A 27,705-nucleotide genomic window follows, 5' to 3' on the forward strand; every position below is an offset into this window, starting at 1 on the left:
TCAGTTGTGGCTCAGCTGGGAGCACTCATGCCACTGAATCCCAAGGTTCTGGGCTCAAGTCCCACTCCAGGGCTTGAGCACAAAAAAAAAAAATCAAGGCTGATGCTCCAGTGCGGTAGTGAGGGAGTGCTGCAATGTTAGTGGTGCTGTCTTTCAGATGAGATGTTAAACTCAAGCGCCATCCTCTCTCTTAGGCGGATGTAAAAGATCCCCAAGCACTATTTGAAGAAGAGCAAGGGAATTATCCCCAGTGTCGGAGCCAAAATGTATCTCTCAATCAATCAAAAAATTATCTGGTCATCATCACATTGCTTTTTTGTCCTTTAACCAATCCTTTATCCATGCTAATATATTACCAACCCCACAAGCCCTTATTTAGTTTTGTTTAGTTTAGAGATACAGCACTGAAACAGGCCCTTCGGCCCACCGAGTCTGTGCCGACCATCAACCACCCATTTATACTAATCCTACACTAATCCCATATTCCTACCACATCCCCACCTGTCCCTATATTTCCCTACCAACTACCTATACTAGGGGCAATTTATAATGGCCAATTTACCTATCAACCTGCAAGTCTTTGGCATGTGGGAGGAAACCGGAGCACCCGGAGGAAACCCACGCAGACACAGGGAGAACTTGCAAACTCCACACAGGCAGTACCCAGTATTGAACCCGGGTCGCTGGAGCTGTGAGGCTGCAGTGCTAACCACTGCGCCACTGTGTATCTTGTGCAACAACTTAATTGAATGCCTTTTGAAAATCTAAATATACTACATCCATTGGCTCCCCTTTCCTGTTAGTTACATCCACAAAAAACTTGAATAGATTTGTCGAGCACTACTTCCCTTTCAACAAAACCATGTTGACTGCCTAATCATATGTCGATTTTCTAAGTGCCCTGTTACCACTTCCTTAATAATGGATTCCAGCATTTTCCCAACAACTGATGTCGGGCTAACTTGACTCTCCCTCCATTCTTGAGTAGCGGTGCTACATTTTCTACCTCTAATCAACCGGGAGCGTTCCAGAAACTTGGGAATTTTGGAAGATCACAAGTAGTGCATCCACCTTGTTTAGAACTCTCGGATGTAGGCAGTCAGGTCCAGGGGATTTGCCAGTTTTCAGCTGCATTAATTTCTCCAGCACATTTTCTTTACTAGTATTCATTACCTTAATTTCCTCACCCTCATTAGACCCTTGGTTCCCCACTATTTCTGGTATGTTTTTTGTGTCTTTTACTGTGGAGACAGACGCAAAATATTTGTTTACTGACGCAGCCATTTCTTAATTCCACACTATAATTTTTCCTGTTTCAGCTGCTACGGGACCCATGTTTACTTTTGCTACTCTCTTCCTTTTTACATACTCGCAGAAGCTCTTACAATTTGGTTGATATTTTTGGTTAGTTTACTCTTTATTTTCCATCAATTTTTTTGGTCATCCTTTGCTGGTAACTAAAACTCTCCAATCCTCAGGCTTACTACTGTTTCAGGCAATATTATAAACCTCTTCTTTTAATAGAATATAATCCTTAACCTCTTTAGTTAGCCAAGGATGGGTCTCAGGAAATGAAAAAGTTTCCCGAATGCTGTGGTGGGCAGATATACAGGTTTTTAAAAGCAGAATTGCAGGTAGCAAACAGTTTAAAAAGGACAAATGGGCTTTAAATGTGGGGCTATCAAATGCAAAAACAATGAAGTGAAATCGAATATATACACAAGCAAAAAGTGGTTTTCTGAAGGCTACAAGGAATAAGAGGGGACAGTTATGAGGAGAGACTTTAAAAGTTATTACTGTAGTCACTGAAGCAGAGAAGGTTAATGGTAAAATTCCACAGAAATGATCAAAATGATGGAAGGTCTGAGAAGGTAAACTGAAAATATTATTTCCGTTGGCCAGTCAAACAGTAACAGGGCATAGCATCAAAAACATAACTGGAGGGAAGTTAAAAGACACTTTCTCACATAAAGGGTTACTAGAATATTAATAGAAATAACAGAAATGGAGTTAAAACTCATAGGTCTGATGTAAAGCTAATCATTGGTACAGACAATAGCCAAGGACTGTGCTTTGTGCTGGGTACATACATCTGATACGTCTGAGTGAGTGGGCTAATGCATGGCAGATGCAGTATAATGTGGATAAATATGAGGTTATCCACTTTGGTAGCAAAAACAGGAAGGCAGATTATTATCTGAACGGCTATAAACTGAGAGAGGGGAATATGCAGCGAGACCTGGGTGTTCTCGTACACCAGTCGCTGAAGGTAAGCATGCAGGTGCAACAGGCGGTAAAAAAGGCAAATGGTATTTTGGCCTTCATAGTAAGAGGATTCGAGTACAGGAACAATATTGTCTTGCTCCAATTATATAGGGTCTTGGTGAGGCCACACCTGGAATATTCTGTGCAGTTTTGGTCTCCTTATCTGAGGAAGGATGTTCTTGCTATAGAGGGAGTGCAGCGAAGGTTTACCAGACTGATTCCTGGGATGGCAGGACTGACGTATGAGGAGAGATTGAGTCGGTTAGGATTATATTCGCTGGAGTTCAGAAGAGTGAGGGGGGATCTCATAGAAACCTATAAAATTCTAACAGGACTTGACAGGGTAGATGCAGGAAGGATGTTCCCGATGGTGGGGGAGTCCAGGACCAGGGACCATAGTCTAAGGATACGGGGTAAACCTTTCAGGATTGAGATGAGGAGAAGTTTCTTCACCCAGACAGTGGTGAGCCTGTGGAATTCGCTACCACAGAAAGCAGTTGAGGCCAAAACATTGTATGTTTTCAAGAAGGAGTTAGATATAGCTCTTGGGTCTAAAGGGATCAAAGGGTATGGGGCAAAAGTGGGATGATCAGCCATGATCATAATGAATGGCGGCGCAGGCTCGAAGGGCCGAATGGCCTACTCCTGCTCCTATTTTCTATGTTTCTATGATACCTTATGACACCTGAAGTGTCACTAAAGATTTCATATTTTATATATTTCAATTATACAGTCAAGAACATTTGACAAAACTAACAAAATCTGTGAAAACAATTGTTTAAAAATTAAGTTCGGAAGAGCAACCTTTAACGTTCAAATAAAGTCAGGCAAACCTGCGCTTTCAAACCAATCTTCTCCAGTTTTTTTCCTTTGATGAATCCCTTCATGCCATTATCCACAAGAAATAGACTTAGCCCATGGGCTCGGGAACGTGCCTCATGGTCTGTTACTGCTACGACAAGTACGACATCACTCATCCAGCCGTTTGTTATAAAAACCTATAACAGAAGAATTAATGGCAAACTGGAGGTATCTTTAACATGTTATAGAATCATACAGCACAAAAGAAGCCCATTTGATCCAGTTGCTGACTCTTTGAAAAGGTTACACCCCAATGGTCCAAATCCCCTGCTCCCACCCACCCTGCAGATTTCTCCTTTTGAATTATATATACAATTTCCTGAAAGTTCCTATTGGGTCTGCTTCTCCCATCCTTTCAGGCACTGCATTCCAGATCATAACTGACTGCATAAAAAAAATACTTATCCCCCTTGTGCTTTTTTAAAACAAATATCTAAAATCTGTGTCCTTTGTTTCCCAACCCTTATGCCAGTAGAAATAGTTTCTCCATATATATATTAGAGAGAGAGAGACAGACATGAATCAAGTTGTGTAGAAATGTTGCCTCCTGTCTCGGCCCATTAGACCTATTTCAGAATGAAGAAAGACAGCCAAAGGATCTCCCAAAGTACAGCCAACAAAGCACTTTTGAAGTGTAGTCGCTGTTATAACAAGGTGCATAGTAAGGTCCCACAAACAGCAATGAGATAATGAACTTCACTGGAGTGTTAGCGAGGTTATATGCTCAGGTGTTGGAGTGGGAATTGAATATGTGGTCTTCTGACTTAGGCTACCATTGAATGAAAGGCTGACATAACTTGTATAAAGTTGTATGTTATGCCGCTTGGCTCAGTGGTAGAACTGTCACCTTTGAGTTTATAGTTTGATGATCCATGCCAGGATTTGAGCACAAAATGCAGGCTGACACTCCAGTTCATTACTGTCAGGGATGCAGTCTTTCAGATGAGATGATGAACCAAGGCCCCATCTACCCGCTGAGGCGCACAGTGGCACAGTGGTTAACACCACAGCCTCACAGCTCCAGCGACCTGGGTTCGATTCTGGGTACTGCCTGTGTGAAGTTTGCAAGTTCTCCCTGTGACCGCGTGGGTCTCCGCCGGGTGCTCTGGTTTCCTCCCACAGCCAAACACTTGCAGGTTAATAGGTAAATTGGCCATTGTAAATTGCCCGTAGTGTAGGTAGGTGGTAGGGGAATTGAGGGGATGTGGTAAGAATATGGGATTAATGTAGGATTAGTATAAATGGGTGCTTGATGGTCGGCACAGACTTGGTGGGCCGAAGGGCCTGTTTCAGTGCTGTATCTCTAAACAAAAGAAGTAAAAAATAAATAAAAGATCCCATGATACAATTGTGAAGAGGAGCAGGGGCGTTCTCCCCAGTGTCCTGGCAAACATTTCACTCACAAACAACATTATGAAACAGATTAACTGGTTGTTATCTCATTGCGGTTTGTGGGACCTTACTATGCACAAATTGGTTGCCATATATCCTTGTTATAACAGCGACTGCACTTCAAAAGTACTCCACTGGCTGTACAGCACTTTGGGAGATCCTATGGCCGTCTTTCTTCACACGATTTCTTTCTTATCAGTACAATGAAGTACAACAGTATAACAATCAAATGCCTGCTTTGCACAACAAATTTATTGCATAAGGAAACATTCTAACAGACCAATTCAACTAGCTTAAAAAAAAAGTACAATATATCCATTTTGGGAAGTTTTCTTTTTGCCTTCCAAATTCTAAAACAAGGCTCCACGTAGCAGAGACAACAGTCTAGACACCAGCAAGCAGTCTCATCGAATCATAGAAATTTACAGCACAGAAGGAAACCATTCAGTCCATCGTGTCTGTGCCAGCTGAAAAAGAGCTATCCAGCTTAAAGTTAATTGTATATTAATTGCATTTAATTGTATGCAGGTGATGGGCAATAACTGGGGATTCACTTGTTCACTTAAAATAGACACAGATTGAAACTTCAGTTGTTAGCAGCTTTTGTGTACTCTAAATAAATGTTTATAAAACTGTGTAAAGATTGACTCCAGTTCTATCCTTCGTCAACTAGCTTTTCGGAATGTAACATGGTAGCACAGGATAATTGCCTAAAGGTTAAAGTTTGGAAACTAAGAAAAAAAATCCAGACAGAAAACTACAATCCTAGGGGCCACTGTGGAAAAAGGAAAGTGTTGATTGATGGGGTGCGATTGCCCTCCGAGTGTGAACCATGTAACCAGTGGAAGAATGAAGTGGCTATGTGGACACAGGTTCCATCTCTATCAAAGAGAAAACAAGGTATGGCCTTGGTATTGTCACTTTCTACAAGTAGTAAAACCAGAAGTAAAGTATTTTGTGAGCTGGATGTCCGTCAGTTGTATACTGATGAAGGTTTAGATCTTCTAACAGAGTTCTTGGGCAAAATCTACAAGAAAGATGACCTGTTAAATGCCTATGAGGCATGGTCAGACTTTGATTCTGGAAAACAGATGGTCAGTCCATGGAAAAATATATCATGGACTTTAATAGATTGTATAAAAAAGACTGACAAAATTAAATCTGGGGATCCCTGGATCCATACTAGCGTTTAAATTGCTGGATTGTGCTAAGATGTCTCATAGCACAGTGGCGCAGTGGTTAGCACCACAGCCTCACAGCTCCAGTGACCCGGGTTCAGTTCTGGGTACTGCTGTGCGGAGTTTGCAAGTTCTCCCTATGACTGCGTGGGTTTCCGCCGGGCGTAACTCTGTAAATAAATGCTTAAGTAAGTATGAATGATTGGTTCTTGTTTTATCCTGCACCAACTGGCCTCCTGGAATCTAACACCTAATCCCACTTTCCAGCACTTGGTCTGAAGTTTGATAGGTTAGAGCACTTCAAGTGCATATCCAAGCTTTTTTTAAAAATGTGAACAGGGTTCAGCCATCAGCATCCTTTCAGGCCCTCCGGGTGAAAAAAAAATTCCTTAACTCCCATTTAATTCTTCTACCAATTACCTTAAATTTATGCCCCCTGGTTATTGACCTCTCTACTTACAGAAATAGGTCCTTCCTATCTGTAGTATAATTTACATAAACGGTCGCTGGGTAGATTATGTATATAGACCTTAAGCATCATCACAGGATATGATGTCACGAGTCTGAACCTTGTGTTGCTCAGTGTTCATGTAGATGCCCTAGTGAGAAATAAACTCCTGTTGCTGTGACATAAAAAGTCTACTTTTCTCATTCTACACAAGTAGCACACTAACAATATAGTACACTATCCACACTATCTAAGCCCCCCAAAATTTTATACACTTCAATTAAATCTCCCCTGTTCCAAAGAAAACAACCCCTGGCTTTTTCCAGTCATGGAAAGATCCTCATAAATCTCCTCTATAGTGCAATCACATCCTTCCTCTACTGCAGAGAGCAGAACTGTATACACTACGCAAGCTGTGGCTGAACAAGTGGTTTAAAGAGTCAACTTCCTTGTACTTATACTCTATGCCTCAGCTAACAAAGGAAAGTATCTGGTATGCCTTCTGAACCATCTTATCTACATGCTATTATTGCCATGATTTTCTTCATTACTTTTTTAAATGTTAATTTTGGTGAGTCTCTGTCCCTGATTCCATTATCACATAGTAATTATTTGGCTTGCTTGCCATTTCCTTATTTTCATTGACAATATCGCTTCAATTTGTAAGAGATCCACATTTCTCCTGACCACCCTCTTTTTTTGTCCCTAAATATAACTGTAAAAAGTGTGTGCTGATTTTGATATCCCTTGCAAGTTTCTTTTCATACTCCCTTATTTTTTTTTTGGAGTGTTTGCTATCTGTTTTGACAGCTTTGCTGTTCTTTGCATCTTTCCCATTAATTAGGGTCTGAGCATTTTTTTTCCATTTTTGCAAACGTTTTCTTTGCCTGATGTTTCTCTTACCTCATTATTTGTCCAAGGCTGTGTTTTTTGGAAGTAGAGCTCCTCCCCCTTAAGGGTATAAACTGGTTTTGTACCACACTAAATTCTTTTGGAACACCTCCCACTGATTTTTTTAAAATTCTTTCATGGGATGTGAGCATCACTGGCTAGGCCAGCATTTATTGCCCATCCTTAATTGCCCTTGAGAAGGTGGTGGTGAGCTGCCTTCTTGAACCGCTGCAGTCCATCTGGTGCGGGTACATCCACAGTGCTGTTAGGAAGGAAGTTCCAGGATTTTGACCCAGCGACAGTGAAGGGACGGCGATATAGTTCCAAGTCAGGATGGTGTGTGGCTTCGAGGGCAATTTGCAGGTGGTGTTTCCATGTGTCTGCTGTTTTTGTCCTCCTAGGTGGGAGTGGTTGAAGGTTTGGAAGGTGCTGTCGAAGGAGCCTTGGTGCGTTGCTGCAGTGCATCTTGTAGATGGTACACACTGTGTGTTGGTGGTAAAGGGAGTAAATGTTTAAGGTGGTGAATGGGGTGTCAATCAAGCAAACTACTCTGGCCTGGATGGTGTCGAGCTTCACGAATGTTGTTGGAACCCCACTCACAAATTGGCAAGTCATGCTGCAGCTGTACAGAACTTTAGTTAGGCCACACTTAGAATATTGTGTGCAATTCTGGTCGCCACATTACCAGAAGGACGTGGAGGCTTTGGAGAGGATACAGAAGTTGTTTACCAGGATCAAAAACAAGAAATGCTGGATTCACTCAGCAGGTCTGGCAGCATCTGTGGAAAGAGAAGCAGAGTTAACGTTTCGGGTCAGTGACCCTTCTTCGGACCCTTCCCGAAGAAGGGTCACTGACCCGAAACGTTAACTCTGCTTCTCTTTCCACAGATGCTGCCACACCTGCTGAGTGAATCCAGCATTTCTTGTTTTTGTTTCAGATTTCCAGCATCCGCAGTATTTTGCTTTTGTTTACCAGGATGTTGCCTGGTCTGGAGGGCATTAGCTATGAGGAGAGGTTGGATAAACTCGGATTGTTTTCACTGGAACAACGGAGGTGGAGGGGCGACATGATAGAGGTTTACAAAGTTATGAGCGGCATGGACAGAGTGGATAGTCAGAAGCTTTTTCCCAGGGTGGAAGAGTCATTTACTCAGTGGCATAGGTTTAAGGTGCGAGGGGAAAAATTTAGAGGAGATGTGCGAGGCAAGTTCTTTACACAGTGGTGGCGCAGTGGTTAGCACCGCAGCCTCACAGCTCCAGGGACCCGGGTTCAATTCTGGGTACTGCCTGTGTGGAGTTTGCAAGTTCTCCCTGTGTCTGCGTGGGTTTCCTCCGGGTGCTCCGGTTTCCAAAGACTTGCAGGTTGATAGGTAAATTGGCCATTATAAATTGCCCCTAGTATAGGTAGGTGGTAGGGAAATATAGGGACAGGTGGGGATGTGGTAGGAATATGAAATTAGTGTAGGATTAGTATAAATGGGTGGTTGATGGTCGGCACAGACTCGGTGGACCGAAGGGCCTGTTTCAGTGCTGTATCACTAAACTAAACTACACAGAGGGTGGTATGTGCCTGGAACTTGCTGCCGGGGGAGGTGGTGGAAGCAGGTACGATAGCAACGTTTAAGAGGCATCTTGACAAATACATGAATAGGATGGGAATAGAGGGATACGGACCCCGCAAGTGCAGAAGATTCTAGTTTTGGTCAGGCATCAAGATCGGCGCAGGATTGGAGGGCTGAATGGCCTGTTCCTGTGCTGTACTGTTCTTTGTTCATCCAGGTAAGTGGAGAGTATTCCATCACACTCCTGGCTTCCACTCGACAGGAATTGAGGAGTCAGGAGGTGAGTTACTCGTCACACAGTATCCAGATTCTGACCTATTCTTGTAGCCACAATATTTATGTGGCTGCTCCAGTTCAGTTTCGGATCAATGGTAATCCCCCAGGATATTGATAGTGGGGGATTCAGCGATGGTAATGCTGTTGAATTTCAGGGGGAGATGGTTAGATTCTCTCATTATTTTTATTTATTTTATTTAGAGATACAGCACTGAAACAGGCCCTTCGGCCCACCGAGTCTGTGCCAGCCATCAACCACCCATTTCTACTAATCCTACACTAATCCCATATTCCTACCACATCCCCACCTGTCCCTATATTTCCCTACCACCTACCTACACTAGTGGCAATTAATAATGGCCAATTTACCTATCAACCTGCAAGTCTTTGGCCATGGGAGGAAACCCACGCGGTCACAGGGAGAACTTGCAAACTCCGCTCAGGCAGTACCCAGAATTGAACCCGGGTCACTGGAGCTGTGAGGCTGCGGTGCTAACCACTGTGCCGCCCTAAAATGGATTCGCCCGCAGAAGAGCGGAGCTTAAAGACGCCCAACGTGGGGCTCGAACCCACGACCCTGAGATTAAGAGTCTCATGCTCTGCCGACTGTGCTAGCCGGGCAGATTAGAGATGGTTATTGTCTGGCACTTATATAGCACAAAAGCTACTTGCCATTTATCAGTCCAAGCCTGAATGTTGTCCAGGCCTTGCTGCATATGGAGACGGACTGCTTCAGTATCTAAGAAGTTGTGAATGGTACAAAACATCATACAGTCATCAGCTGACATTATAATGGAGGGAAGGTTATTTTTGAAGCAACTGAAGGTGGTGGGGCCTAGGACACTACCCTGAAGAACTCCTAGCAATGCCCTGAGCTGAGATGATTGACCTCCAACAACCAGAACCATCTTCCTTTGTGCTAGGTATGACTCCAACCAGTGGAGAGTTTTCCCCTCGATGCCTATTGACTTCAGTTTGGCTAGGACTTCTTGATGCCACGCTCAATCAAATGCTGCCTTGATATCCAGGGCAATCACTCTCACCCCACCTCGAGTTCAGCTCTTTTGTCCATATTTGGATCAAGGCTGAAATGAGATCAGGAGCTGAGTGGCCATGGCCGAACGCAAATTGAGCATTGGTTTTGCCTTTTAAGTGGTGCTTGACTGTACTATCAACGATACCTTCCATTACTTTGCTAACAATTAAGCGTAGACTGATGGGGTGGTAACTGGCCAGACTGGACTTGTCCTGCTTTTTGTGGATAGGATTTACACGGGCAATTTTCCACATTGCCAGATAGATGCCAGTATTGTGGCTGTACTGAAACAGTTTGGCTAGGAATGTGGCTAGTTCTGCAGGACAAGTCTTCAGCACTATTGCCGGGATGTTGTCAGGACCCTAGCCTTTACAGTATCCACTGCCTTCATTCGTTTCTTGATATCAAGTGAGTGAATCAGTTTGGCTGAAGACTGGCATCTGTGATGCTGGGGATCTCAGGAGGAGGCCGAGATGGTTCATCCACCCGGCACTTCTGGCTGAAGAGGTTGCGAATTCTTCAGCCTTTTCATTTGCACTGATCTACTGGGCTCCCCCATCATTAAGGATTGGGATGTTTGTGGAGTCTCCTCCTCCTGTTAGTTGTTTAATTGTCCACCAACATTCATGACTGGATGTGGCAGGACTGCAGAGCTTAGATCTGATCTATTGAATGTTGCTTCCGCTGTTTAGCACGCAAGTAGTCCTGTGTTTTAGTTTCACTGGTTAACACCTCATTTTGAGGTATGCTTGGTGCTGCTCCTGGCATGCCCCCCTGCACTCTTCATTGAACCAGGGTTGACCCCTGGCTTGAAGCTAATGGTAGAGTGAGGGATATGTCAGGCCATGAGGTTACAGATTGTGGTAGACAACAATTTTGCTGTTGCAGAATTGTAAACAGCGCCTCATGGATGCCCAGTTTTGAGCTGCCAGATCTGTTCTGAATCTATCCCATTCAGCATGGTGACATTGCCACATAACACAATGGTGGGTAAACCTAGTGTGAAGATGGGACTTCGTTTTCACAAGGATTGCGCGGTGGTCACTCCTACCAATACTGTCATGGATAGATGCATCTGCAACAGGTATATTGGTGAGAGAGCACTCAAATAGGTTTTTCCCTCTTGTTGGATCCCTCACCACCTGCCGCAGCCCAGTCTGGCAGTTACATCCTTTGGGACTCGGCCCGCTCGGTCAGTTGTGGTGCAACGAGCCACTCTTGGTGATGAACATTGCAGTCCTCCACCCAGAATACATTCTGTGCCCTTCCTACCATCAATGCTTCTTCTCAATGGTGTTCAACATGGAGGAGTACTGATTCATCAGCTGAGGGAGGGCGGTAGGTGGTAATCAGCAGGAGGTTTCCTTGCCCATGTTTGTCCTGATGCCATGAGACTTCATCGGGACTGGAGTCAATGTTGAGCTCTCCCAGGGCAACTCCCCCTAAACTGTTTTCCACAGTGCCTCAACCTCTGGTGGGTCTGTCCTGCCAGTGGGACAAGACATACCCAGGAATGGTGCTGGTGATGTCTGGGATATTGAATGCAAGGTCTGTTTCCGTGAGTATGACTACGTCAGGCTGTTGCTCAACTCGTCTGTGGGACCAGTCATTGACAGGTTTTCGCTGTTTACTGTGGACAGTCTCTGAAGTCAGTATTACCTAAACTTAGATTCACTGTTTAGCTGTTTCACTTTTCTCCCAAAAACCACGCTGAACTCAATCATGTTATGATTGCTATTAAAAAAAAATCATGCACCATTAAAACTGTTTACTAAATCTAATATGGCATGCCCCCTTGATTTCTTTTGACATCCCAACTCAAGACTCAACTCTTAAAAATCAAGGGATTTGGTATAAAAACCAAGAGTTGCTTTTTTTCCCCCCAGACATGAACCAATATAGATTTTCTCTCTCCACAGATGCTGCCAGACCTGCTGAGTATTTCCATTATTTTCTGTTTTTATTTCAGATTTCCAGTATTTTGCTTTTAATATAGATTTTATTGTTGGTTTATAAATCTCATTATTAGTTTGTTTAATCCCTAACAGGTCAGAGTTTCTTTGCAAAAACTATCATATACACACGCCCCCGCTGCCACCCACCCAGCTCACCCCTATCTCCCCCTCCTTCACACCTGTCCAACTATAAAAGCACCTTTGGTTGTAAATGGAGAGCTGTTGAGGGCATCAGGAGTCAGGGCAAACTGGGTCTCCAGACTATATATGCCCCACATTAAGTTTTCCTTACAGTTCATCCCCATTACCCCAAAGTCATTCCTTGCAGCCACTCCAGCATGGCACGTTAAATGTCGGGAGGGTTCCCTGCCTGTGCGATGGATGTAGCCCATTGACGAGGGTATGGTGTCAGGTTGCCCGGAGTTCAGGGATTAAGAGGCTTTGCTCCTGAGTCAGAGTCAGTCAGGTCTCTCTATGTTCACCCATCACCTGCTCCTTTATGGCTCTTCCAAACATCCTGCCATACCCCATTGATTGAAGTCTATTTGGTCAGATCCAGACTGTAACTGATTGACAGCAACATCAATTATCCGAAGACCAGTGCCAATGGAAGTGAGTCCTTAATGAGGTCAGTGGCACACAGACCTATGACCTCACCAAACAGTTGCAATCTCAGAACATGATTGGCTGAGTAGGATAAGGGCGGCCTCCACATCCTCAGCTGCAATTGCATAGACAGCCTTTCCATCAAAGTGTGACTGCAGGCGACTGATGAAAAGTCACACCCCTCAGGACGAAATCTGCTCTTTTCAGGTGTCGACCACATTGGCCAGTAACTGCATGGCGCAGCTGTCAATCAGGGCTGTGATTGGTTAAACATGAATACAGGAGGCGGGGGCAGATGCAGCTGGAACACACGGGTTCAAGATGCCAATGAACTGGCGGGTGCTAAAAAATGTGCCATTCTTGCTTCATCTCCTGGCTGCCAAGACCCAGCTGCTGTGTCTGGCATTAGATAGAGTGAAGCACTGCCACAGCAGAGCTGTTCTCTGTAACAAAGTCGGCAATCAGCTGACAGAGAGTCAGCTGCAGAAAAATTCTGAGATTTCACAGCCCTCTCCCAAGATCACGAGTGTGACAGAATTTCACTGAGAAATTGGATCGCGCAACTGCAAGAACAGCAGGAGGCCAGAGACCACAATGGAGTTAACAGTAACTGTGGAGAGAGCACAGCGAGAACAGTGAGAGGCCCAACAGCACAGTGGGATAAAAGGAGCAGCAGAGCAAGCACTACGAGAACAAATAAACAACAAAAAAATCAAGGAGTCACATCACAGGACAGCAGTGCGGCAGCAGAGACCAGAGCAGTGTGGGACTCAAAATGGACCATAAATCAGCAAAAAAATCAAGCTGTGACGTCACAGGACAGCAGGTCGGTGTCTGGTGAAAATTTCAGTTTTATTTCTGCTCTTTAAGCTAGGGAGGTGTGTCAAACTCAGAGCTAGGAATCTATAAGTTATTACTTATTAAATTAATACACAAGATACATTTTATATATAAAAGGTTTTAATAAGTCTTTAGTTATTTGTTAAGTTTAGTTAGTCTAATAAATAGAGGTATGGCAAGATATCTCCAGGAATGCCAGGAGCTTCTTCTGTCCTGGGCAACCACATGTACAGGAAGTGTTGTCAGCTGGAGCAGCTTAAGCTCCAGGTTTTGGACCTTGAGCAGCAGCTGGCGCATTGCGGGGCATTCGCAAGGCTGAGTTTCATGGATTGCACATTTTTGGAGGTGGTCACTGCACAGCTCAAGGGTGTGCAGACAGACAGGGAATGGGTGACCATCAGACAGTCAAGGAGGATCAGGGAGGTAGTGCAGGAGTCCCCCCCCACCCCCCCGAGTTCTGAATACTGGAGAGAGTGATGGTTCATCTGGGGAGTGCAGACAGAGCCAAGTCCATGGGTGGCTTAGCTGTACAAGGGGAGCAGAAGGAAGATTGGGAAAGAAATAGTGATAGGAGATTCTATAGTTACGGGAACAGACAGACATTCCTGGAGCCTCAGACCTGAATCCAGGATGGTATGCTGCCTACCAAGACAGCAGGTCACTGAACAACTGCAGAGCTCACTGAGTGGGAGGGTGAACAGCCAGAGGTCGTATCGGTGCCAAAGACATAGGTAGAAAGAGTAATGACGTCCTGCAGGCAGATTTTAGGGAGCTAGGAAGGAGACTGGCAAGCAGGACCTCAAAGGTAGTAATCTCTGGATTTACTCCCAGTGCCATATGCTAGTGAGTATAGAAATAGCAGCATGGCTGGGGAGATGGTGCAGGAGGAAGGGCTTTAGATTCCTGGGACATTGGGATCAGAACTGAGGGAGGTGGGACCTGTACAAACCGAATGGATTGCACCTCATCAGGGCTGGGAGCAATGCCCTAGTGGGGCACTTTGCTACTGCTGTTGGGGAGGAACGTAAACCATAGAATCCCCTATCACTATTTGGGATAGGCTTTACCACTGGTATGTGGCTTCATTAAGATTGGGACTTAAAGCGATTAACGCACATCAATTTTGCTGGAAAGGTGGAAAGCAGAGTCACATGTTTGGATCAAGTCAACAATTAGAACTTGTAAGCTATCCCCATGTGAATAACTACTGTGAACAACAGTCTTAGTTCCTTTAGTCACATTGATTGCCCTGGCATAAAATGTTAATAGCCCATCATACTTTTTACATCACATTGCAACTCCTTGAGAACTTCTCTGGTGTAGTGGTCACTCTCCTTTTTTTTTTAATATTGGAGTTGAAATAAAAATGAAGTTCAAAGAAAGGCTTGACGGGTGCAGGCTGAGGCCAAGGCCATGTGTGTGAGGAAAGATGCAGGCTGAGCTCTGCATCATATCTGGGTGTAGCAAATGTGATACAGGCCAGGGCTGAAACCAAACCCTGGAAACCTTAACAGGGAGGGCTTGAGGGCCAATGTCCTGCAAAACTCTTTTCAAAATTCCTCTTATGGAGCAGAGTCGATTGATGGTGGCTATCAAGTGTAGCTCAACACTTTGAGATTAAAGATCGAAACCAACTGGTACGTCAGTAAAGTCATTGAAAAAGAGGAAAAAAATGGTATTATCAACAGGATCATAAGCTATCAAGAGCATGTCCTGTATTCTGTTGAAGCACTCATGTTAAAATAGGAAAGTTATAAGATAGATCGTGGAATGCTTATTTGTCACTGTGCTCCACCAGCTCAACAGAGGAAGCTGCTTAAAAGGGTAATGAATTAAAAGTATTTTTAAAGTTGAAGGATCATAAAGAGAAGGGTTGGATTTGCCTTACTGGATTACTGTTTTCTGATTTGCTTGAAAAAAATTCAGGTGGCTGAAGGCCCTGGAAGCATCAGCGAACTCAATGCTAGCCATTGCTTCATCTTCATGTGGTGTCAGTACTCATCAGGATAAAAACTGCAAAATGTGTACAGCGCTGCAGCAAGTGACCACTAAGTACATCAAGGAAGAGGTAAAAAGCTCCAAGTAATTTTCTTTGCATATAAATGGACAAAAAAGATGATTTTTCCTTACTTTGCTGCCATTGAGGATCCAATCACTTCCATCCTTTTTGGCATTTGTTCTTATTCCTTGTAAATCACTGAAAAGAGTCAAGATTTAAAGTTAAGAAATTGCATTGTTCAGCATTTGAACAGGATGGGGGCAGCAGGTCCTGCCACTAATTTCTAAGAACATTTAACTGAAAAATTTAGTCAATAAGCTGCCAAGCGGTAGTACAGTGCTGTCATGCCATTTTGAACCAAGGGTGGCTAAGACACAGTCAGCTCATGCCCCTTTTTCCCTTTTCCAAGTGTGGGAAAATTATAGTAAATATCCCTGCATATACAGCATTTGATTTCTTGTTTGCATGTTTGTCTACAGAGGTTCCAGTACATTGTTGTAACAAAACTGTGCCAAATGATCTATCGACTTAGAAGGATCTTGTCTTGTGCTCAGTAAAGGGAACTCAAAAGTTGTCAAACACGAGCACTGTCTAGAGCTAGTCCCTGTCTTAGACTTGTCAATACAAGTACCCCTCTTTTGTCAACGCTAAAAAGACAACCACATTCCAACATACTTTGTTTTCCCATGATCATACCATTATAGCTATCAATTTTAAAACCTTATTTAAACACATTAAAACAAACCCAAAAAACAGGTGACACAATTGGTACATGCAGCATGTCACTGACCCATTTAGACAAGATGATGCCAAGTTTAATACCTGCACTGTGCTGCATTAACCAGCTTTAGTGGGGGGAGGGGTCAGGGAGAGCAAGAGTTCTTAATTCCTTCTCGAGATGTGGGTGTTGCTGGCAAGGCCAGCATTTGTTGCCCATCCGAATTGCCCTTGAGAAGGTGGTGGTGAGCCGCCTTTTTGAGTCACTGCAATCCATGCGGTATAGGTACACCTATGCTGTTGGGGAGAGAGTTACAGGAATTCGACCCAGAGATGATGAAAGAACAGCGATATATTTCCAAGTGAGGATGGTGCGTGACTTGGAGGGGAGCCTGCAGGTGGTGGTGGGCCCATGTGCCTGCTTTCTATGCCCTTCTGGGTGGTAGAGATCACTGATTTGGAAGGTGCCACTTCCCTAGTGATTGTAATTTCACCAAGTTCCTCTCTTCCTTCCACCTCCTGATTTACAGCTATTACTGGAATGTTTTTTTGTATCCTCTATAGTGAAGACTGAAGCAAAATATTTGTTCATTTTATCTGTCATTTCCTTATTATCTACGATTAACTCCCCATTCTCACTCTCTAGAGGACCAACACTCACTTTACTTACTCTTTTCCTTTTTAAATATCTGTAGAAACTCTTGCTATCTGCTTTTAAGTATCGAGCGAGCTTCCTCTCAAAGAACAAAGAACAAAGAAAATTACAGCACAGGAACAGGCCCTTCGGCCCTCCAAGCCTGCGCCGATCCAGATCCTCTATCTAAACATGTCGCCTATTTTCTAAGGGTCTGTATCTCTTTGCTTCCTGCCCATTCATGTATCTGTCTAGATACATCTTAAAAGACGCTATCGTGCCTGCGTCTACCACCTCCGCTGGCAACGCGTTCCAGGCACCCACCACCCTCTGCGTAAAGAACTTTCCACGCATATCCCCCCTAAACCTTTCCCCTCTCACTTTGAACTCGTGACCCCTAGTAATTGAATCCCCCACTCTGGGAAAAAGCTTCTTGCTATCCACCCTGTCTATACCTCTCATGATTTTGTACACCTCAATCAGGTCCCCCCTCAACCTCCGTCTTTCTAATGAAAATAATCCTAATCTGCTCAACCTCTCTTCATAGCTAGCGCCCTCCATACCAGGCAACATCCTGGTGAACCTCCTCTGCACCCTCTCCAAAGCATCTACATCCTTTTGGTAACGTGGCGACCAGAACTGCACGCAGTATTCCAAATGTGGCCGAACCAAAGTCTTATACAACTGTAACATGACCTGCCAACCCTTGTACTCAATACCCCGTCCGATGAAGGAAAGCATGCCGTATGCCTTCTTGACCACTCTATTGACCTGCGTTGCCACCTTCAGGGAACAATGGACCTGAACACCCAAATCTCTCTCTACATCAATTTTCCCCAGGAATTTTCCATTTACTGTATAGTTCACTCTTGAATTGGATCTTCCAAAATGCATCACCTCGCATTTGCCCTGATTGAACTCCATCTGCCATTTCTCTGCCCAACTCTCCAGTCTATCTATATTCTGCTGTATTCTCTGACAGTTCCCTTCACTATCTGCTACTCCACCAATCTTAGTGTCGTCTGCAAACTTGCTAATCAGACCACCTATACTTTCCTCCAAATCATTTATGTATATCACAAACAACAGTGGTCCCAGCACGGATCCCTGTGGAACACCACTGGTCACACGTCTCCATTTTGAGAAACTCCCTTCCACTGCTACTCTCTGTCTCCTGTTGCCCAGCCAGTTCTTTATCCATCTAACTAGTACACCCTGGACCCCATGCGACTTCACTTTCTCCATCAGCCTACCATGGGGAACCTTATCAAACGCCTTACTGAAGTCCATGTATATGACATCTACAGCCCTTCCCTCATCAATCAACTTTGTCACTTCCTCAAAGAATTCTATTAAGTTGGTAAGACATGACCTTCCCTGCACAAAACCATGTTGCCTATCACTGATAAGCCCATTTTCTTCCAAATGGGAATAGATCCTATCCCTCAGTATCTTCTCCAGCAGCTTCCCTACCACTGACGTCAGGCTCACTGGTCTATAATTACCTGGATTTTCCCTGCTACCCTTCTTAAACAAGGGGACAACATTAGCAATTCTCCAGTCCTCCGGGACCTCACCTGCAAAGATATCTGTTAAGGCCCCAGCTATTTCCTCTCTCGCTTCCCTCAGTAACCTGGGATAGATCCCATCCGGACCTGGGGACTTGTCCACCTTAATGCCTTTTAGAATACCCAACACTTCCTCCCTCCTTATGCCGACTTGACCTAGAGTAATCAAACATCTGTCCCTAACCTCAACATCCGTCATGTCCCTCTCCTCGGTGAATACCGATGCAAAGTACTCGTTTAGAATCTCACCCATTTTCTCTGACTCCACGCATAACTTTCCTCCTTTGTCCTTGAGTGGGCCAATCCTTTCTCTAGTTACCCTCTTGCTCCTTATATATGAATAAAAGGCTTTGGGATTTTCCTTAACCCTGTTTGCTAAAGATATTTCATGACCCCTTTTAGCCCTCTTAATTCCTCGTTTCAGATTGGTCCTACATTCCCGATATTCTCTCATACTCTAATTTCTTTCTCCTGATGAACCTTTTAGTCATTCTCTGCCATTCTTTATATTCTGACCAATCATCTGACCTGCCACTCATCTTTGCGCAATTATATGCTTTTTCCTTACGTATGACACTTTCCTTAACTTCTTTAGTTAACCATGGATGTGGGTCCTCCCCTTAGAATTTTTCTTTTCAGTAGGAATATAGTTATTCTGAGTATTCTGAAATATACCCTTAAATGTCTGCCACTGCTTCTCTATTCATCTATCTCTGAGCCTAGTAACCCAGTTCACTTCAGTTAGTTCAGTTTTCATGCCCACAAGATTGCCCTTATTTCAGCTACAATACTAGTCTTCGACCTACTCTTCTCTCTTTCAAACTAGATGTAAAATTCAATCATATTGTGATCACTGCTACCGAGAGGTGCCTTTAATCTGAAGTCATTAATTAATCCTGTCACCTTACACAATACCCAGTCTAATATAACCTGCTCGGTGAGTCGCTGCAGTTCATCTTATGTGTAGTACACACTGTTGCCACTGTGCGCCGGTGGTGGACAGAGTGAATGTTGAAGTTGGTAGATGGAGTGCCGGTCATGCGGGCTGCTTTGTCCCGGATGCTGTCAAGCATCTTGAGTGTTGTTGGATTTGCACTCATCCAGGCAAGTGGAGAGAATTGCATCACATTCCTGACTTGTGCCTTATAGATGGTGGAAGGGCTTTGGGGAGTCAGGAGGTAAGTTATTCGCTGCAGAATTACCAGACTCTGACTTGCTCTTGTAGCCATAGTATTTATATGGTTGGTCCAGTTCAGTTTCTGGTCAATGGTAACCCCCAGAATGTTGATGGTGGAGGATTCAGTGACGGTAATGGCATTGAAAGTCAAAGGAAGGTGGTTAGATTCTCTCTTGTTAGAGATGGTCATTGCCTGACACTTGTGTGGTATGAATGTTCCTGGCCACTTATCAGACCAAGCCTGAATGCTGTCAAAGTCTTGCTGCATGCGGGCATGACTGCTTCAGTATTTGAGTCATCTCAAATGGGACCAAACACAGTGTAATCATCAATGAACATCCCCACTTCTGACCTTATGATCTTAGGAAGGTTACTGATGAAGCATGGTTGGGCCTAGGCCAGGTCTTCTCGGTTGGCAAGTGGCAGCGGGGAAAATCGGCCACCTGGAAGGGGAGAAATGAAATCAGCCAGGGTTCCCACTCCTAACTAATAAACAAGGACACAGCTGGAAAATACATGTTTGAATGCTGAGTGAAGACAAAATCTTGCTCGGTGTGGGTCCTCAACAATCAAATAAGCCAACAAGACTTTATTCTTTAGGCTTACACATGAACAATCATTTGACAAGGCACCAGAGGGATCCCCGTCTGCAATGAACTGTGAGCCACCAATGATTCACATAGGGGCTGACAGCTGAAAATTGGGAAACAAAAACTTATCATGACCCACTCTATGTCTGGATGGTATAGCCAATGTTAAAAAACGAGTATCCATGGCCATCAAAATGATCCATTCAAACAAAGCAGCCTCAGCAGAGAGTAAATACAAATAGAAAGCACCCAGATCAAAGCATTATTCAACCAGCTGATATTTTATTTTAGATTAATGTATGATGTGACAGAACCAAGAGTTTACTGATGTACTTTCTGGAATCATCATTTTTTTTATTCATTCATGGGGTGTGGGTGTCACTGGCTAGGCCAGCATTTATTGCCCATTCCTAATTGACCTCGAGAAGGTGGTGGTGAGCTGCCTGCTTGAACCGCTGCAGTCCATTTGGGGTAGGTATACCCACAGTGCTGTTAGGAAGGGAGTTCCAGGATTTTGACCCAGCGACAGTGAAGTACAGCGATATAGTTACAAGTCAGGATGGTGTGTGACTTGGTGTTCCCATGTATTTGCTGCCCTTGTCCTTCTAGTTGGTAGAGGTCGCGGGTTTGGAAGGTGCTGTCTCAGGAGCCTTGGTGCATTGCTGCAGTGCATCTTGTAGATGGTACACACTGCTGCCACTGTGCGTCGGTGGTGAGGGAGTGAATGTTTGTGGATGGGCTGCCAATCAAGTGGGCTGCTTTGCCCTGGATGGTGTCGAGCTTCTTGAGTGTTGTTGGAGCTGCACCCATCCAGGCAAGTGGAGAGTATTTCATCACACTCCTGACTTATGCCTTGTAGATGATGGACAGGCTTTGGGGACTCAGGAGGTGAGTTACTCACCTCAGGATTCCGAGCCTCTGACCTGTTCTTGTAGCCACGGTATTTATATGGCTACTCCAGTTCAGTTTCTGGTCAATGGTAGCCCCTAGGATGTTGATAGTGGGGGATTCAGCAATGGTAATGCCGTTGAATGTCAAGGGGAGATGGTTAGATTCTCTCTTGTTGGAGATGGTCATTGCCTGGCACTTGTGTGGCGCGAATGTTACTTGTCCTGCTTTTTGTGTACAGGACATACCTGGGCAATTTTCCACATTGCAGGGTAGATGCCAGTGTTGTAGCAGTACTGGAACAGCTTGGCTACGGGCGCGGCAAGTTCTGGAGCACAGGTCTTCAGTACTATTGCTGGAATATTGTCAGGGCCTATAGCTTTTGCAGTATCCAGTGCCTTCAGTTGTTTCTTGATATCACGCGGAGTGAATCGAATTGGCTGCAGTCTGGCATCTGTGATGCTGGGGACATCAGGAGGAGGCCGAGATGGATCATCAACTCGGCACTTCTGGCTGAAGATTGTTGCAAATGCTTCAGCCTTATCTTTCTCACTGATGTGCTGGGCTCCCCCATCATTGAGGATGGGGATATTTGTGGAGCCACCTCCTCCAGTTAGTTGTTTAAATGTCCACCACCATTCATGGCTGGATGTGGCAGGACTGCAGAGCTTCGATCTGATCTGTTGGTTATGGGATCGCTTAGCTCTATCGCATGCTGCTTATGCAGTTTGGCATGCAAGTAGTCCTGGGTTGTACCTTCACCAGGTTGACACTTCATTTTGAGGTATGCCTGGTGCTGCTCCTGGCATGCCCTCCTGCACTCTTCATTGAACCAGGGTTGGTCCTGGCTTGATGGTAATGGTAGAGCGGGGGATATGCCGGGCCATGAGGTTACAGATTGTGGCTGAGTACAATTCTGCTGCTGCTGATGGCCCACAGCACCTCATGGATGCCCAGTTTTGCATTGCTAGATCTGTTCGAAATCTATCCCATTTAGCACGGTATAGTGCCACACAACACGATGGACGGTATCCTCAATGTGAAGGCGGGACTTCGTCTCCACAAGTACTGTGCAGTGGTCACTCCTACCAATACTGTCATGCACAGAAGCATCTGCAGCAGGCAGATTGGTGAGGACGAGGTCAAGTATGTTTTTCCCTCGTGTTGGTTCCCCCATCACCTGCCGCAGACCCAGTCTAGCAGATATGTCCTTTAGGACTCGGCCAGCTCGGTCAGTAGTGGTACTACCAAGCCACTCTTGGTGATGGACATTGAAGTCCCCCACCCAGAGTACATTTTGTGCCCTTGCCACCCTCAGTGCTTCCTCCAAGTGGTGTTCAACATGGAGGAGTACTGAGTCATCAGCAGAGGGAGGGAGGGAGGGAGGTGGTAATCAGTAGGAGGTTACCTTGCCCATGTTTGACCTGATGCCATGAGACTTCATGGGGTCCGGAGTCCATGTTGAAGACTCCCAGGGCAACTCCCTCCCTCCTGTATACCAGAGTGCCACCACTTCTGGTGGGTCTGTCCTGCCGGTGGGACAGGACATACCTGGGGATGGTGATGGCAGTGTCTGGGACATTGTCTGTCAGGTATGATTCCGTGAGTATGACTATGTCCGGCTGTTGCATGACTAGTCTGTGGGACAAGCACCTTTGGCACAAGCCCCCAGATGTTAGTAAGGAGGACTTTGCAGGGTCGACAGGGCTGGGTTTGCCGTTGTCGTTTCTGGTGCCTAGGTCGATGCCGGGTGGTCCGTCCGGTTTCATTCCTTTTTGTAGACTTTGCAGCGGTTCGTTACAACTGAGTGGCTTGCTAGGCCATTTCAGAGGGCGTGTAAGAGTTAACCACATTGCTGTGGGTCTGGAGTCACATGTAGGCCAGACCAGGTAATGACAGCAGAGGACATTAGTGAACCAGATGGGTTTTTACAACAATCGACAATAGTTTCATGGCCATCATTAGACTAGCTTTTAATTCCAGATTTATTAATTAAATTCAAATTCCACCTTCTGCTGTGGTGGGATTCGAACCCATGAGAAATACCCTGGGTGTCTGGGTTACTAGTCCAGTGATAATACCACTATGCCACCGCCTACCCCATCTTCATAACATGGGCCAAAAAAAAAGCTCTAACCTGGGCATAGCATGGTCCACTAGGACTCAATACTACAGTCCAACAGTGAAACTTCACTCCAAGTTCCAGCCATGCCACTAAACATAAATTAAATCCCATGGATTGAAGAGTGCTGTAGCACACTGTTCAAAAGTGTTCAAACGTAGATGCACTCCTCTGATTCTGCACACATTCTTAAAATTGGACATTCCACCAGGGGAAAACATGGAAAAAGGAAGTCTCCCCAGGACACAGGTCTTTGCAAGTTGTGACTGAAGTGCAACACTGGAATTCCCAAGTGGCCCATCAGGTTAAGGGAACCTTTGTTTGTATGTACCTTTGTCACATCCACGAGAAGTGCAGCAATGAAAATACAGAGCCAAACTGAAGAGCGATAAAAATTGGCTTATCCATGTGCCGTCAACAAAATAGAGGACAAGACACGTGACCGTCAGCATCTCTTGCACTCAAATCTACATCCATGTCTATTAAGACTGAAAACAAAATTAAGCCCTATCTGCATGGAAATGCGACAGATGATCACACCTGGATGTGAGCTACACTCAAAAACAATCAGACAAGACCTTTCTTAGACTTCTCATCTCTGAATAACCTCCATTCAAATGGAATGTGGACCACCCTCATCTCCTCAGAATGGGGCCATCATCAGGCCATTATACAGCCCAACTCGGACTGAAACCTGAAGTCACATGGGCGAAACCAACCCTTGTAAAATTCATCTTAAAAGATAATTGTTTGGAGGAACAAAGGGGGAAATCTTTTCAGGACAGGCCTAGAGACATCATCATCAGTCTGGTCTGTTCTCAGCCACACAGTGCAGCAAAAAGCCATTTTGAATTCCAGCAAGGCACAGAGTGAGTGTGAGAGAGAGAGAGATTGGTTCCAGCCGATACAGTTGAACACTGCTGAGACAAGTTGGAAGCTAGCTACAGCAGAGACAAGGAAGTGCCTTTGCAAAAGCAACTCATCAACTGGTGAGAAGTGACCAAGAGACTGCAACAGCCCAACGATCATCAGACAACCAGCAAACAGGTTTGCTGAAAATTCACCTCCCAAGGGGATCACACAAGTTATTCCTGAAACAACAAACTTTTCCAACCTGAACTCCGAATAGCACTTATCCTGTACTTTTCTATCTACTCGGCACAGGGCGCCACAGTGGCGCAGTGGTTAGCACCGCAGCCTCATAGCTCCAGCGACCCGGGTTCAATTCCGGGTACTGCCTGTGTGGAGTTTGTAAGTTCTCCCTGTGTCTGCGTGGGTTTTCTCCGGGTGCTCCGGTTTCCTCCCACAGCCAAAAGACTTGCAGGTTGGTAGGTAAATTGGCCATTATAAATTGCCCCGAGTATAGGTAGGTGGTAGGGAAATATAGGGACAGGTTGGGATGTGGTAGGAATATGGGATTAGTGTAGGATTAGTATAAATGGGTGGTTGATGGTCGGCACAGACTCGGTGGGCCGAAGGGCCTGTTTCAGTGCTGTATCACTAAACTAAACTACTCAAGTGTACACGTGAAATTGGATGCATGCATGAGTGGTGTTGTGAACATCTGCAGGGAAACAGTATTGTTTAATAAATATTTAATCTGCTGTTTTAAACCAACCAGAAAACCTGCCACTGTCTGTTTATTTGGTAAATAAAACACAAAGGGTTAAAACACTAGTAACAAAAACACTTGCTGTGGTCAGTTGGGAGGCGAGCAGTCAGTACGAAGCCATGCAAACTGGGGAAATTCTAAGTTCCAAAAGTTTGTGTTAAATGAGCAATTTTAAGCCAAGGTTCTCACTCCTAGGGATGGATTTTACAGAGCTCTCGACGTTTGGGCCCCATGGCGGTGGCGGGGGGGGGGGGGGGGGGGGGGGTGGTGGGGAGGTGTCGGAAGATCGTTCCGGGTGTAGCCCGCCACGCAGCCGATGTCGGGAGGGCCGGGTCCGATCTTCCAGGCAGCAGCGAGGCTCCATGATGGCCCCAACTGCTGGGCGATGGGACCTGCATCTAAATATGTCAATTAATAAAATGAATATATTAACATGCAGTTGCCTGGGATCTTATGGGCCCGCCATGATCTTCAGAGCAGCAGCCAGCACTCCCGCGCCTTCATAGAACATAGAACAGTACAGCACAGTACAGGCCCTTCGGCCCACGATGTTGTGCCGAACCTTTAACCTACTCTAAGATCTAAGTAGCTACCTACCCTTCATTCTACTATCATCCATGTACCTATCCAAGAGTCGCTTAAATGCCCCTAATATATCTGCTTCTACTACCACCGCTGGCAGCGCATTCCACGCACCCACCACTCTCTGTGTAAAGAACCTACCTCTGACATCTCCCCGAAACCTTCCTCCAATCACCTTAAAATTATGCCCCCTGGTGATAGCCCTTTCCACCCTGGGAAAAAGTCTCTGACTATCCACTCTACCGATGCCTCTCATCATCTTGTACCCCTCTATCAAGTCACCTCTCATCCTTCTTCGCTCCAATGAGAAAAGCCCTAGCTCCCTCAATCTTTCTTCGTAGGACATGCCCTCCAGTCCAGGCAGCATCCTGGTAAATTTCCTCTGCACCCTCTCTAAAGCTTCCACATCCTTCCTATAATGAGGCGACCAGAACTGAACACAATATTCCAAGTGTGGTCGAACCAGGGCTTTATAGAGCTGCAGCATAACCTCGCGGCTCTTAAACTCAATCCCCCTGTTAATGAAAGCCAGCACCCCATACGCCTTCTTAACAACCCTATCAACTTGGGTGGCAACTTTGAGCGATCTATGGACATGGACCCCAAGATCCCTCTGTTCCTCCACACTACCAAGAATCCTGTCTTTAAGCCTGTATTCTGCATTCAAATTCGACCTTCCAAAATGAATCACTTCACACTTTTCCAGGTTGAACTCCATCTGCCACTTCTCAGCCCAGCTCTGCATCCTGTCAATGTCCCGTTACAACCTACAACAGCCTTCCACACCATCCACAACTCCAGCAACCTTCGTGTCATCGGCAAACTTGCTAACCCAGCCTTCCACTTCCTCATCCAAGTCATTTATAAAAATCACAAAGAGCAGAGGTCCCAGAACAGATCCTTGTGGAACACCACTGGTCACCGAGCTCCATGCTGAATACTTTCCATCTACTACCACCCTCTGTCTTCTATGGGCCAGCCAATTTTGTATCCAGACAGCCAACTTACCCTGTATCCCATGCCTCCTTACTTTCTGAATGAGCCTACCATGGGGAAACTTATCAAACGCCTTGCTAAAATCCATATACACCACATCCACTGCTCTTCCTTCATCAATGTGTTTTGTCACATCTTTAAAGAATTCAATAAGGCTTGTGAGGCATGACCTGCCCTCACAAAGCCATGCTGACTGTCTCTAATCAAACTATGCTTTTCCAAGTAATCATAAATCCTGTCTCTCAGAATCCACTCCAATAATTTGCCCACTACCGACGTAAGACTGACTGGTCTATAATTCACAGGGTTATCCCTATTCCCTTTCTTGAACAAGGGAACAACATTTGCCACCCTCCCGTATCGGGAAAGCTGGCGTGACACTGGTAGGAAGGGGTGAGGAGTTAAGATTTTTAGTGCGAGGGAGGACAGGGTCAATTAATCATGATCAGTATAGGGGATGGTGGGAAGGGGTGAATTGCAAACTTGGTGCAGTTTGTGGGCGGGGAGGTGGTCACATTCCAAAGGTAAGTGTTTTGAGTGGGTGGTGGGGGGGAGGGCAGATACCTAAATTATTATTGGGGGGTGAGAATGGGCGATAGAATTTTATTCTGTACATTTTGGGGGCTATCTCTTTAAAAATTTTAATTTACCAACAGCCCGCCCCTCCACATGATTTGGGGGGGGGGGGGGGCCGACCTGGGTACTTAAATGAGCTACCGCGCGGTAGATTGCAGTGGCTCTGAGGCGTGCGGCCCACCCCTTTTTTCACCCACTGCCGGGAGCAGCAGCGGGCTCTTAAAATCCATTCCCAATCTCTATTCAGTGATTCCTGCAGTAAAATGTGTTCACACATAAGGATGGGCCATTTGGACTAGGAGGTGGAGGATTACTGGCACCTGGGGAACACTACCTCAACAAAAGTCAGTTCATTCAGGGTAAGGGGTTAAATCTTAGAGGAAAAAAAATTATATCTAACCTATTGAAGGAAAAAGATCATTTTCATCTCGAGCCAGACTGTAATGTACTTCACAAGAGAATTAACAACTTTATTGAAGCTATCTTACCTGCCAGCACCAGGTTCAGTCATTGCAATGGCACCAATACACTTTCCGGAAACCATTTGAGGAATGTACCGTTCAATCTGGTCTTTGGAACCATAATGAGTGATGTAAGGCACGACAATGTCTGAGTGTAAACTGAAACCGGGTCCACTACAGTTCACGTACATTCTAGAATTAAGGAAAACAGTAAGTTCACAATGTTTATCAATGAAGAAAGAATTTACAAATAAACAAATGTAGTGTGAAAGAAGTTCCAAATAAAATGATGCAACAGATGCCAGTTCACATATTGTTTCTGCATTTATTTTAGCAACATTGGTTTTACTTTTGGTGCACCGTCTCTGAAAAGCATCCATCCATTCTCACTCACTCCCAGTGTGGGAAGATGTCAAATATGCTTAAATTCATGTTCTGATTAAAAAGGTGTAAATACATTTAAATTCGTGTTT

At 45.0% G+C, this 27,705-nt stretch overlaps 1 protein-coding gene and 1 non-coding gene across 2 annotated transcripts in view; both read right to left on the minus strand.

The window, feature by feature from the left end:
* Nucleotides 1-27,705, minus strand: part of acadl (acyl-CoA dehydrogenase long chain) — a gene marked incomplete at its 5' end in the record, with an annotated part of 159,340 nt that overhangs the window by 66,574 nt on the left and 65,061 nt on the right. Inside the window, 3 exons of the mRNA XM_068036310.1 lie at nucleotides 3,099-3,263; nucleotides 15,441-15,507; nucleotides 27,260-27,424. Of these exons, the coding sequence (XP_067892411.1) occupies nucleotides 3,099-3,263; nucleotides 15,441-15,507; nucleotides 27,260-27,424 (397 nt within the window). The remainder of the gene's footprint in view (nucleotides 1-3,098; nucleotides 3,264-15,440; nucleotides 15,508-27,259; nucleotides 27,425-27,705) is intronic.
* trnak-cuu (transfer RNA lysine (anticodon CUU)) lies at nucleotides 9,422-9,494 on the minus strand. Its single transcript has one exon. It is a non-coding gene; the product is annotated as a tRNA-Lys (tRNA).

This window comes from Heterodontus francisci, chromosome 7, assembly GCF_036365525.1.
Source record: "Heterodontus francisci isolate sHetFra1 chromosome 7, sHetFra1.hap1, whole genome shotgun sequence".
Lineage (NCBI taxonomy): Eukaryota > Metazoa > Chordata > Chondrichthyes > Heterodontiformes > Heterodontidae > Heterodontus > Heterodontus francisci.